Source organism: Monodelphis domestica, chromosome 4 (assembly GCF_027887165.1).
Source record: "Monodelphis domestica isolate mMonDom1 chromosome 4, mMonDom1.pri, whole genome shotgun sequence".
NCBI classification, from domain to species: domain Eukaryota; kingdom Metazoa; phylum Chordata; class Mammalia; order Didelphimorphia; family Didelphidae; genus Monodelphis; species Monodelphis domestica.
In genome coordinates, this window is record NC_077230.1 from 361,331,173 (window position 1) to 361,345,340 (window position 14,168).

The window sequence follows — 14,168 nt, forward strand, 5'->3', positions numbered from 1 at the left end:
TGGGCTACAAGAAAAATTAAATAGCATGTTTAATCATCTCACAAGAAGTCTGTAGTGCAGTCATAGAAATTGTTTTATCTTTTAAAAAAAAAGTTCCCACCCCCCCAACCTCCAGCACCTACACTTGGAGGGCAAAGCTGCCATCAACAAGGCAGAGATGCACAACAGGTCTCCTTGCCCAAGGAGAATTTTCCAGGCAAAGAACTAGGCCCTGAAATATGCAAACAGGTCTAATAGACAAGGAGTGCCATTCTGATGGAGAATAAACACGGTGATACACAGTGAGAAAGTAGTGATGAGGAAAGTCCTTGCTCTCATCTGTGTCATGTGTACACACATGTACACACATGCATGCTGCTGCTGCTGCATTTCTGCCAATTCCAGTGACTATCTTCATTCTGATGCCAGCCTTGTAGGGCGGGAGGGAACCCTGACTTCAGTAGCTTGAGGAAACTGGCTATGAGTCAAAATAGGAGAACGTGGGGCACAAAATCATTCAGGTTCAGGTGAATTCACCACCATGTGGGCACTTGCCAGAGGCTTGCTCTGAAAGCAGGCCGGGCCTGGGAACTAAAAGAGCGTCAGGGACACGGTCATCTCCGAAATGGATGGGCTCAGCCCTGTCCTTCAGCAGCCTGGAGAACAAGTCTGACTGAAGTAGATGGGACCGGGGCTCAGAGGACAAGTGAGGGCAGAGGCCCTGTGCACTCCCATAACAAGCAGCCCCAGCACATGCTGGTGGACAGCGAGCGCTTTGTGTGTGACACAATGAGCTGAGGGCCGTGGTGGTGGCAGGGCAATGGGAGAGTCCCTGGTGAATAAGTCTGGGTTCCCAAGCAGACTCTTGAGCCCATGAAGTAAGAGCTGCCTTGCTCCATCAGTGCCCAAGAAAGAAGCTCAGTTCTCTTCATTTCAGTGAAAGGACAAATAATTTAAACATACATCAAAAGATTCCTATTCCAGACTGTCCTGGGAGTATCAGGATCTGGGAGCTCCATCTGTAGGGATTAGAGCAAGGGAAAGGGAAAGGATTCTGCTATGCTGCTTTTCCTAGTGGTGGGCCAGGCCAGGCTCAGGGAAGTCAGGGACAGGAAAAGAAAGCAGCCAGAGTCATGGCATGAGGAGGTGGGGCAGGTTAGGAACTCCAATGGGACCAAACCCCTCCCCTGCTGGCCTGACCCTCGAAGAAAGAGTCCTGAACTGAGCAGCTCTTAGAGGTCCTATTGGTTGGGTGCTAAGTCCTGGGAAGAGGAAGAAACCTCTTCATTCACAGTTTCCTTTGGAGTTCCTTAGAGATGTCTGCATTCAAGTACAACCAGTTCTGTACAGAGTTGGGGGAAGGAAGGAGAAGAGAGAATGGATTTCTGAGGGAGAACACACACAGATACATGACCCAGGAAATGACATCAAAGCCTGGACCTCTCAAGCACTCGCCATCCGTCCCTCATCTCCAGAGCAACCATTCTCTGTCTCCCCAGTGCTCCCTTGCTCTGTGTTCCTCTCACGGGCACAGAAAGGCTACAAGATCTCTTCTCTAGGGGTCTTGGGCTTGAGTGGAGCCTGTCCATTGCGTAGAGAGCCATTTTGGCCACGAAGTAATCGGCCTTTCTCTCGGTCTGGCCAGGTGAAAATTGCTTCGTCACTATCCAGCTCAGACTCGGAGTGCATCAGGCTGCTGTTCAGGATGGGTACCTTCTGCTTGTTGCCTGAAAGGGAGACGAATGTAAGAAACACGGGGGAAGGGAGAAAGGGAGGAAATGTGGGGAAGCACTCTATCCACCCTTGAAAGAAGCACTAAGATAACTAGAAAGTCCTCCAAAAAAGCACTCAAGGGAAACACTAGGGCTGAAAAGAGGGGCAAGTCACACATATTGTCAAGGAACATTCACAAACCAACAGCAGGGCATGAGGTATTTCTGGCTTCTGAGCACATCATCTGGGCTCATCCCTTAGACTGAGGGCTACCCTGTCCACTTTCTCTGCTCTGATGATGGGGGCCATCAGTCCATGACACCTTGACAGAGTCACGCGTGGTAGCCAGGGAGACCACAGAGTGGACCTTGGCGAGATGTGACTGCCCACTCTATCCCCCTTCCATGACTTCTTTCATCAATGCCCCTTACCTATGAATTGGCATGATTATTATTCCCCCTAGTCTCAAAAGAAATAATGCAAGAGCAAAACACCTATAACCTAATTCTCCAAAACATCAACAAAAGATCAGACCCTCAAACCCAATCCCAAAAAGACTATTGTGGATTAACTTTTATTTAGGTGCATAATTCCCAGTGAAACCTCAGCTACAGGCCAAGCCTAAAACTTTCTCATGAAGCCAGCACACAAATCAACCATAGAGGCCCATACAGTAGGTATAGGTACAGTACAGGTACACTAAGCTTCAATATGCCTCAGTGACTTAACTACATAAATCAGTAACTCAAACTCCCTAGTAAGCCACCTGGGACAAAATCATTTATCTTGTGTGTACAACCTTTATTCTGCCTGTAATCAAAATACAAAAATATAGAATGTTAATCAAGTGATTTGTTAAAAGTTAATGTATCACTTTTCCAATTATCTCTCTTTGATTTTGTGTATCTGCATGCCAAGAATATGGATATAAAAATAAATTCCAAGCCTGGGAATGTGAAGCAGCTCGGAGATGCAAAGCAGTCCCATGGCTGTAATGATTAAGCTGTCTTCCATTTGTTATTTATTTTATTTTATTTATTTTGGCTGATCGTTCGCCAGGAACCCTGGAGTTGCGAGTGGGGCTGGACACTGACCGCGGCATTCTGACTCACGGGTCAACAGCAAATCACACTCCTCCCTTTGTGGAAGATGACAAGGAATAATAGTTTTGCTTTTACTCCTAATTGCTGGTCACTTTGTAGCTTTAGGCAGGCTCTCCCTTGCCCCACTTCCCCCCACTCTCATTTGGTCAGCAGTCTTTTTATTTATTTCTTGTTGGATATCCAACCAAATTCATATGAACAACCATTCCAAACCTTTTCCATCCTTCTTGAACACACAATCATTTCCTAAAAGTCAATGGTTTTGTGGTTCTTCCTTTATTCAAAGGATCCATAACTCTCAAAGTGAGCTTGTTCATGTTCCTTCACATCTAAACATTTTTTTCTTTATTCCTCTATCTTATTTCAAAGAAAAAAGAGACTCTCTCTCACTAAGGAATTATCATCAACGAAGTGTAAATCTTGAAATCTCTCAGACTTGTGAATGTTAAAAATTTCCCCATCAGGGAATTCTTAATTGGAACAAATTCCCTACTGAGAAACATTCCCCATTTTGATGTGAGAACTCGCCAGGATCAGAAATGGGAGGACCTCTACTCCAACTGTACTTAAGACTGCTTTAGGGGAGAAAACTCCTTGCTAAATAAAGAAAGTACTTGGATCCATGCTTATGGTGGGGCAAGGAGTTCTTTGAGCCAGGCCTGTTTTTAGAATTGATACAATGGGATGCTAGGTACCTAAAAGGGTCGGGCAAGTTTTCTCTTGATGAGATTAGCTGACTCAGCTGTGTTTTCTCTCGTTCTATGTCTATACTGAGGAGATTGGTCGACACAGCAGCATTTTTTCTGATTCAGATTTACTGAGGAGATTGTTCGACTTAGCAGGAATTCAGATGGGCAGTCCTTTGGAAAGCGTCTACAGTGATTGGTAGATGTAGGGACTTAGGGGAGGTGACATGGGAGAAAAACCCCTATATAAGAAAAAGCAGAATCTCTTGAGGAGATATCCTTTTGGAGAAATCCTTTTGGAGGATCTCTGAGGAGGATCGCTTGGGAAGAATCTCTTGAGAGAGGCTCTGGAGAAGGGAAGCTCTTGGAGGACAATCTCTAAGGAGGTCTCGCTGGAGCTCTCTCTGGTGAAGTCAGCTGAGATGGAGCTGGCCTGGTGTCACTAGAATCCTTGTTTAGGCAGACCTTGTGGTGAGTGTTAAAAGACTGACTGACTGATTCTCTCTCTTAAGACTCAGGTCTAGGCCATATTGGCTTGAGGCCCTTCATAATTATTCCTTTCCTACTCTTTCTCTCTTTCTCTAATTCCTCATTATATTATTAATTAAAAATCTCTATAAAACCCAGTTGACTTGGGTATTTGAATAATTGGGAATATTTCCCTGGCGACCACCTTATATTTGATTTAAAAACCAAGACACTGTAGTGAAACATATTTTCTGCGGTCAAATTTACTCACCCTCTCTTATATCTATCACAATTTATATCTTCCACCATTTTAACTCACTACAGTTTATGGGCTTCACTATTTTAAATCTCACAGTTTATGGCGACCCCATGAAGTTGGGGTCATGTTACAGCCATGAGAGCTTGCTCTGATAGACCTGAAAAATGGTCAAAATTTGAAAAAACCTGACAACATATTGATGAAACACCCTCCCAGTTTATGGACAGACTTATTGACGTAGGGAATACATACATGGACCTTGATTTATCCAGAGAAAAAGACATTAGACAACTACGTAGATAATTTGTTAAGAATTATTGTTCAGTGGTAAAAGACTACTTTTAGAACTAGCTGTCCTAATTGGGACTCTATGGACCTCGATGAACTAAGGAGAGTAGCAACCTATGTTTATAAAGGTCGTGTAAAAAGACCTGAGGAAGACGATACATCAGTGGAAGATTTAAAGAAAGAAATTGAAATGTTAAAGAGACAATTGAAAAATAAGGGAGAGACTATAGCTCCTTTGAGGGAATTCACAAATAAATCAATAACTTGCCACTTCTGTGAGAAGAAGGGCCACAAAATGATGGAATGTAGAACCTTTCTTAAGATGATTGGAAAGAATACGCAGTTTAATAGCTTTAGAAATAACTATAGAAATGATGATAATGGTCATAGAAACCAGAACAACTGTAATGATGATAATGGTCATAGAAACCAGAATTTTAGAAATTCTAGAAATTATAATGATGATTATGGAAATAACTATAATGAACATGGAAATAAGAACTTTAGAAATCAGAATTATAAAAATAGGAACTGGGAAAATAATGACAATGCTCCAAATGAAGAAAATGATAATACCCAACAACAAAATATAAGAAATGGAGCTTGTCCAAAAAATAGTCAAGGTACCCTTCAGGGGGGTGCCCAAGGAATATCCCAAACACAATGATGGCGTCTGGGGGGGGCTGGGGCACAGGAATCAGAGGATACAACCTTTGATTTTCCGGACCCTGATGTCCTACTACCCGTTGTCCCTATCCACTGCCCTCCCCATACTAATGAACCCCATGTTACCTTGAAGGTGGGTAACACTTATTATGATTGCCTATTAGACACTGGAGCTACCAGGTCTGTATTGAAGAATGTACCAGATTTAAATTGTTATTCCATTGATTCACAAAGTGTAATGGGAGTATCAGGAATACCCCAAAGAGTTGATAAACTTGCCCCTAGAATGGTGTCTGTAGGACCCCTAGAGGTACATCATTCCTTTCTTTTGATGCCTGACTCCCCTTTAAATTTGCTGGGGAGAGACTTTCTCTGCAAATTCAGAGCCACAATCACTTGTTCACCAGATGGTTCTTTATCATTGGAAGTACCAGAGGAATCTTTAAATTTACTCCCTGTACTTCTCTCGGAAAACCAGGAGGCAAAAGAGCCTTCCACTTTTGAAATACCTAAGGATATACTGGAGTCTCTTTGGGCCACATCTTCTTCCGATGTAGGCTTACTTAAATCTGCTGTTCCTGTGCAGATAAAAACTAAATCTAGCCCACCTCCTTCTATCCCTCAGTATCCCCTCTCAAAGGAGGCAATTGAGGGTATTACACCAGTTATTAACTCATTAATAGAACAGGGAATAATAATCCCTTGCAAATCTGAATACAACACGCCCATCCTGCCAATTAAAAAACCAAAAAGAGGGCCCGATGGCAAGCACCTCTATAGATTCGTACAGGATCTAAGGGCAGTGAATAATCATGTTATAAAGAGACACTCCGTAGTTTCTAACATACATACTATTATTTCATCTATTCCTAGCACAGCTACATACTTTACAGTAGTAGACTTGTGTTCAGCTTTCTTTTTCATACCTATACATGAGAACTCCAGGCATATTTTTGCTTTCACCTGGAAGGGCTCACAATATACCTGGTGTTGGCTGCCACAGGGTTATGTCGAAAGTTCGAGCTTATTTGAGCAAATTTTGAGCCAAGACACAGACAATATAACATTTAAAAATAGTAAATTAATCAAATATGTAGATGATCTACTCTTGGCTTCAACAGACGCAAAAACGTGTCAAGAAGATAGCAAGCACCTTCTTTTGGAATTGTACGAAAGAGGACATAAAATCTCGAAGGATAAAGTTCAGTGGTGTCTCCCTAAAGTAGAATATTTGGGATTCCTCCTGTCTGCGGGTGCTCGTTATATTTCTCCAAAACGAATTGAGAATATTCAAAATTTAAGCGCTCCTACTACTAAGAAACAGTTGAGAGCAATTTTAGGAGCAACAGGGTTTCACAGACAATGGATTCCTTGCTATGGGGAAATTACTAAACCCCTTATAGCATTAACAAAGAATTCGGTTCCTGAACCCCTCAAATTAGAGCCTGAACACTTGTCAGCTCTATCAGATCTAAAAAAGGCTATCATGTCTGCCCCTGCTCTAGGCATCCCAGATTACAACAAGCCATTTACTTTATATGTGCATATCTTCTTGCCTTCTTAATCATGCTATATCTTATGCATCTTCTATGTTTCCTAACTTGCTGGTTCTCAACTCCTTCTGACATTTATTTAAAAGAAAAAAGAAAAAGAAAAGAAAGAAGAAACACAATCCAAACCCAGCTACTCTCTTCTCAGCTATTAATCTCTTTTTTCCCCTCTCATAAACAAACAGTGGCATGTACATTATGCTTCTATTTCTCATCTCCCACTCTAGAATAATCTGTACTCTGGCTTCTGCTTCCACTATTTTGCTGAAACATCCCCCAAATTCCAACAGAGCAGTTGGACCTTCCTTGTTTCTTTGCTCTGTCCAACAAATGGAGCAGTGGCATTGTGAACTCTTCTTTCCTATTTAAGATTCTTTCTTTTCCCAGGTTCTAAGTAATGGGAACTTCTGCCTTTCTCCTCTGACAAGTCTTTCTTTGTCTTTTTCATTCATTTCCTCCTGCTGCTCCAAAAATATCTGGATTACCTAAAGTTCAGTCCTGTGTCCTTAGAAATGTCAACCCTCCTGTGCTTTGAACTGACAGTTCCATGTAGAAGACTCCTACAATTGTTCCAATTCTATGACCAAGAACTGTGAAATTGCCTTCTCTGATCACAATCACTTTTCTTTCCTTCTGCCTCTTTTCCTTCCTAGGCCCTCTGGTCCTCCATTCCTCTTGGTTTATCCCTCCCTGTTCTGGCTGAATATTCTTCTTTGACTTGGATCAATTCTATCCTATCATTCACTTTTAATCTTAATCTTGCTGCCTTATCCCTCTAGTCATACTCACTAACTCCTCTGCTACTACTCCTTTGCAGCTTAATGCCATTGAAGGAAATTGCACAAATATATCAAGTAGGTCTACTACGAATTTATATTAAAAATCTCAACTGGGCGCTCACTATTTTAATGGCAATTTTTTTCCTACCGTTCTATCCTTACCATAACCATTCTGTTCTCAGGAGATGGAAAACATTACCTACTACTTAAGTGAGAAAAACTAGTCCACTGGGAGCTCTCTTATCTCTTCTACTCTGCACTTTAAAAACCCTCTACATTTTTTATCTTCTCCTTCTTTATTCTTGTATTTGAGGAAGAGATGGCTCTTCGTGTCAAGTTCAACCACCATCCCCCAATTGGATCCCACTCCATCCATATCCTCTAGCAGTATTGGTCTTCAATCATGTCATCTCTCTTTTCAGTTTCTCCTTAACTACTGGTTCTTTCTCTGCATACAAACACGCCCAGGATTTTTGCACCCTTAAAACAAATTCTTACTCAACTCTGCCACCCTTCAAGTCATTTATTAGTAATTATCTCTCCTTCCTTTCACTGCCAAACTCCTAGAAAGAATCACCTATATTCTTTGCCTCCTCAAGCTTGCCATCCAATAATTTCTCAGTACCTTGAAATCTTGCCGGCTTTCAACTCCACCACTTTACACTGCTCTCCTGGTATTTACTAATGAGTCCCATCTTTTAAATCTGAGGGAGACCTTGTCTTTGTCTTCAACTTCCTTCATTTTTTTTATCAGTTCTAACCTTATTTAATCACTTTTCCAGATTTCTAGATGTTCTTCCCTCTCCTGTTTTTCCTCCTTACCCCACTGACTGATACTCCTTGATCTATTTTGCTGGATCATAATCCACAACTTCCCTCTTAAACATGGCTGTGTCTCAAAGATCTGCCCTGACTCCCTGTCTCTTTTTTTTTCTTTTTCTGGTCTCTCTCAGTGATTAGTCATTCACATTTAACACTTTGGAGTTAGTCTTCTCCCTGCAAAAATCAATCTGGTTTAGGCCCTTTCCAATGACCTGAACTTTTGTAATTTGCTTCCTAATAACCTTCTTTGCTTCTTATACCCACACCCTTGATAATCCATATTCTACACAGCTACCAAAATAATTTATCTAAGGGAAAAGTCTAGCCAAATCACTTGTTTGGATAAAAAACCTCCACTGGCTTCCTATTGCTTCTATGAAAAATACTAACTCCTCAGCATGGCATTCAAGGCTCTGTCTCTCTATGATCTGGTTCCAATCTACTATCTCCAGTTTTACTTCATATTGTTCACTTATAAATACCTCATGTTCTAATCAACTGGATTATTTCCTTATCCCTCAAACCCCACATTTCATCTCCCGGTTTTGAGCATTTGCATAAATTGGCCATCACATCTTGCGTGTACTTCCTTTTTTTCTCTACTGGATCTACTTTCCATGTTTAGCTCAGGGCCTGACCTCTCATTCCACAAATGGTTACTCTTCTCTCCCTCCTGAAATTAATGCTTGCTGATTAAGTGCCATATTCCCAAGGGACTATAAGTGAATGAAATGAAAGCAGGCTGCTAAATTTTGCAATCAGTACCTCCAGTACCTGGTACAGGGCCTCACACACAGTAAAAGCTTTAAAAGTAAGTTGAATTGAGGCAGGCTTCTCCAGCCCTGAGATCTTTCCTAGGATGCTGGCACATTGCCCAAGAATCTGCTGGACATATGTGGTAATAAGCTACAGAGTCAGAGGCTTAGAGTTGGAAAGGATTTTAAAAAGTCCATGGTAGCCAGGCCCAGGGAGGTTAATTAATAGCAATACTAGGATTTGGACCAAGATCCACTAACTCCACTGCCAGTTTTTCTTCCTGTATTCGTCTGATTCTCCCCTTTCTATTTCCTCCTGTTGGGAAATTCAATGATAAAAACCAAACTGTTAAACCAAAATGTCTTCTCTCTCTCTGTCAACAGCCTAGACATCCAGATTCAAAACATCATCTTCTCTCTTGAACTCCAATATTTATTCCTTTTTCCCCCTTCCCACAGCCTCCCACACAAATCCAGACTCTCATTACCTCACTTGGCTTACTGCACCGACCTAACTGGTTGTGCTCCTTCCAATCGATCTTCCAATGGATACTCTCCGGCTCAGACACTTTCAATGCCTCCTGTTTGGATCAAGTCCAAACTCCTCCTCAGTCTGTCACAGGCTGTCATTCAAAGTCTCTACACAGCTTGGGCTATCCCTCTAATCCTGACTCCCCCCTCCTGCACAAGATCCCCTCATTGTGCTCCTTAGGCAACTTGTCTGTTCTGCCTCTATTCCTTGGTACGAACTGTTTTCTTGCTTGGAGTGCCCTAGCCTCTTCTCCTGTCCATGTTTCCAGGCCCTGTACCAGGGCCAGTTCTTTTCTGAAGCTTCCCTGAACACTGCCTGTAGCCAAGTAGTGAGAGTAGGCCCCAGTAAAATTAAAGTCATAGTTTAGAAGTAGTCACATAGTCCCCCCCCCCCCCCCCAGCAAGAGATCTTAATCCAATTCCTTCCCAAATACTAACTGTCCTGCCAAGAAATTAATGATGCAGGAATTCTATGAGAAACTCTGTTAGATGGTTACATATTTACCTGTGATTTATTATCCTATAGAAAATTCTGTTTAGAGCTATTGAGGTAATCTACATCCATTGTCTCTATCTTGTAAATTATGACTAACAATTGTCCCTGCAAAAGGCTTACCTAATCCCTTGGCCTACATCATTTTCCCTATAAAGTGTGTACCCCAAATCATTAAACTTCGTCACTGGTCAGCAAGAGGATTCTGTGTATCTCTCTGTCAGTTCGATCCTCTTGTAATTTCAGAATCATTTCTCTCATCCTGGTTTGTCAACCCATGAGTAATTTGTAAAGCTAGTCTTTACAACTGCCCAACAAACAGAAGAATACACACTCCCTATTCTCATGGTACAGACACTTGTCTGTGGTGTTCTTTTGGACATTGGCACAGATTACCTGTTAAATTACTTTTGGATTTGCATGTGTCTTTCTTCCTCAAAGAGATTAGGAGCTTCCTAAAGGCTGAGAGTTTATTTTCAGTTACTTCCAGCAGGGTCAAACACAACACTTTATACACAGCAGGTGCTAAATAAACAGCTGTTAACTGAAATTGAGGAAGTGGGGAGAGTGGAAAGGGAGCTGGGTTAGGGGTTAGAGGCTTTGAGTTTAAACCTGGACTTTGCTACCTGTGTGACCTTGGCCACAGCACACTTCCTTGAGGCCTTCATTACTTCATCTATAAAATAAGGTAGGTGGACTGGATGACCTCAAGGTCCCTTCCAGTTCTGACTATGATCCTGTGACCTTTCCAGTTAGCAGTGTCTTTAGGGGCATGAGTATAGCTGTCCCATCTCAGAGATATAGAACCTCTACAGGTATCATGAGGAAATGGAGCTATCACATTTGGTGACAATTCTGTGAAGACAGAATTACCTCTTTGTTATCTCTAATGTAATCAATCAGCAACCTTTAGTTTAATCAATCAAAAACTGAAAACACCAACTTAACACTTGACCAGTCATTAGGTAGAAGAGTTCACAAGTCAAAAACTCTCACTTCCAAAGCCTTGGGTAGGGCTAAGCAGTTTGGAAGCTGTGACTGGTTCCTGTGAAGAGGGGAAGAAACAGGAAATGATGTGGGAAAAGGACTATATGGCTTATGGATTCTGGATTCAGGCTTTTTCTCTCTTCAGTTCTTCTAGCTTGGAGTCATTCCTGCCTTGGTGCTTGAAGAGATGCTTCCTTTGCATTCTGCAATGGTGAGTGGAGTGCCTTGGTTCTTCAGGGAGGAGACCCTCTCTGCTCATTGGTGTTTCGGTGGGATATTCTCTTCAGTGAGAGTTCTGGTGAGATTCTTGGCCGTCTTAGCCTTGTGTGTACTGAAGGTTCTCAGCAGATTCTTCAGTGTCTCCTGGTTCTTTGGATTTTGGCTTCGTATTAGGACTTTGGATTCTGGTAAGACTCTCTTTCAGATTTGGATTTGCAGTCTGGAGACATTAGGATTAAACTTAGGGTATTTGTAGCTAGACAGAACTTTCTGTTTTTTTAATCTACATTTTTCCACCTCTTTGTAAATAAAGCTGCTAAAAGACATTTTGACTTAAGCTGTAATATTTTTAAATTGGCAACCACAATATTACTTTAGAATTCTTATATTTAGCATAAAACCTAAATTTAAATTCTTATAATTCCTGGGACTGAGACCTAGCTTAGCTTCTCTAGCTATCCATCACCACAATGTACTTCTGCTGGAATGTCTGAAAGCAGGAGTCCTGAGAAGATGAGCTCTGGTCCCTAGAAGAGCCTCTCAGCTGAGATGACCACCACAGAATCATAGCTGGATTGGGATTTCCATGCCTTGCAGTCCCACCTATATGGGAAAAGAATCTTAAAGCTGAGAGGGAAGCCCCTCATCTCCTGGGTTGCTGAGACACTGCTTAAAAGTGCAGGTGCCAAAGAAAACAAGCCAAGCATTCTAGTGGGAAAAGAGGAATGGGGGAAGGATGCTGATGAGAGGTCAGTGGGTCAACAAACATTTATTAAAAGCTTACAATGTACTAATAACTCCCTGTAATTAAGAATAAAAAATATTAAAATAAGGTTCTTTGCCATCAGGGAAGTCACATTCTAATAGGCGTGAGTGGTGGTGGTGGTGGGGGGTGGAAGTGGAATGACCTACCAAAAGCAGGTATATAAGTCATATATAGTGTGGAAGGAAGGTAATCTCAAGGAAGGCATGGTAGGATGGGGGTGGGAAGAGGGAGACCTGGAAAAGTGGGATGTGAGCTGAGTCCTGAAGGAAACCAGAAGGTGTAGGTAAAGAGGGAGAGTACTCTAGGCATGGGGGATAGTCAGGGCAAAGGCATATAGTCAGGAGATCCAGTATCTTATGTAAGAACTAGATAGGCAGGGGGTGCTCAGTGATAAAGTCATGTTGAGGGGTGACTGACTGGATGAGGGCTCTAGCTACACCTCTTCTTACAAGTAGCACCCTGAGATCTGGCCAGACTAGTCACCAGTGCCCTTGGAAGTTTGAGGCAGCAAACACTGGGTCCCAGAACAGAGAGGGAAAAGCCAAAGGGCCAACTTCCTGCAGAATGGACAGGAAGAAGAGACCTTGGACACTAGCAGAAAGCAGCAGGGCTGCCACTTGCCACAGAATCCTTTTCTGGCTTTCAGTACAGTCTCCAAATCTTAGACACCTCTTTGATTGTATCTTAGGTCTATGACCTGCTTTGGCAGAGCCATCTAAGCCCCTTAAGAATCACAAACACAGGGGCAGCAAGGTGGCTCAGTGAATAGAAAAGCTAGACTTGCTGATGGGAGATCCTGGATTCAAATCTGACCTCAGACACTTCCTAGCTGTGTGACCATGGGCAAGTCATTTAATCCCCAATGCTTAGCCCTTAGATATTGATTCTAAGAAGGAAGGTAAGGGTTGGGAAAAAAAATAAGCAGCACAGACTTAGGGCTTTCAGGGACCTTAGGAGGCATCTAGATCAACTTGGACCTGAGGGCAAATTTCCTCTACACCAATCCTGATGGGGAGTTACCTTATCCTTGCTTGAATATCTCTAGGTATAGGGAACTTGGTACTTCCAAAGGCAGCAATCTCACTTTTTGGATAGATCTAACTCTTTCTAAGTTTTATTGTAATCAAATTTAAATCTGTTTCTTTCTATCTCCTACCCACTGCTTTTAAGGTCAAGTAGGCCTAAATGTATTTCCTGTTCTACATGAGAGATCTTCAAATACTTAGAGCCAGTTATATACCTGGCCCCTAAAACTATTCTCTAGGCTAAATATCCCTATTCCTTCAACTGATCCTCAAAAGGCATGATCTTAAGTTGCTCTACATACTGGCTATTGTGGAAGAGAGAGAAATACTGAAGGAAATACAAGGACTGGATTTTGTAGTGTTATCTCATGCAAAAAGGAGATAGAACTCTGGCTGCCAACAGGGGATGGGAATGGAATCTCCAGCTAAGTAAAGGAGGTGAGCATTTGGGGATACAGGCCTTTTTTCCCTTCTGAACTGAGGAGAAAAGGAGCAATTCTCACTGAGCTTATCTGGCTACAAATCCCTCGTTGAACTGAAGGGACCCAGACTAACCATCTGTCTTTATAGTTGTTGGATAGAGACTTTTTCCCTTTGGGGAAGGCAATAGCCTATCTATCAGAAGATTTTCTTCAAAAGCTATATCTGTCTCAAGAAAATACATAATCTTGAATATACAAAGATCATACATAAAGTCTAATGGGACTTAGTCCCTAGACCTGAGCTTCAAACCCTGAAGAAACTCTAGGTGGAAAATAGATCAGGGACTCTTGTTCCCTCTTTCCTAACCTATTATACCAAACCCCTCCTCTAATAGATCTTTTAACTTACTGAGAAACCAGACATCTTCAGTGTACTAAGGGGATCATACATACAATCAGCTGAAGAAGAAAACAGTAATAGAGATTGAAGGGGATTTTCTTTTACCCTTTAGCTCTGGTCAGAGATTCAACTCCATTTTCTCTGGGACAGCTCTGCCTGGGAGGGAGGTGGTGTGCCTCTTTATCTGTTCCCTCCCTCTCTGTTATCTGTCAAACTTTGGTTCCTGGTCCCCCGCTAATACATTATCCTATTCCAGT

The 14,168-nt window shown here is 42.1% G+C and overlaps 1 protein-coding gene across 7 annotated transcripts in view; it reads right to left on the reverse strand.

The window, feature by feature from the left end:
* KIAA0319L (KIAA0319 like) overlaps nucleotides 1-14,168 on the reverse strand; it is a 105,383-nt gene continuing 91,215 nt past the window's right edge. For 6 of the 7 annotated variants that reach the window (XM_056795131.1, XM_016422494.2, XM_016422492.2 and 3 more), the window contains one exon: nucleotides 1-1,706. In XM_056795131.1, coding sequence (XP_056651109.1) covers nucleotides 1,519-1,706 — 188 coding nt within the window. In that variant the 3' untranslated portion in view covers nucleotides 1-1,518. Of the gene's footprint in view, nucleotides 1,707-10,984; nucleotides 11,519-14,168 lie in introns of those variants that run through there. The other variant, XM_016422495.2, reaches the window with a different exon arrangement.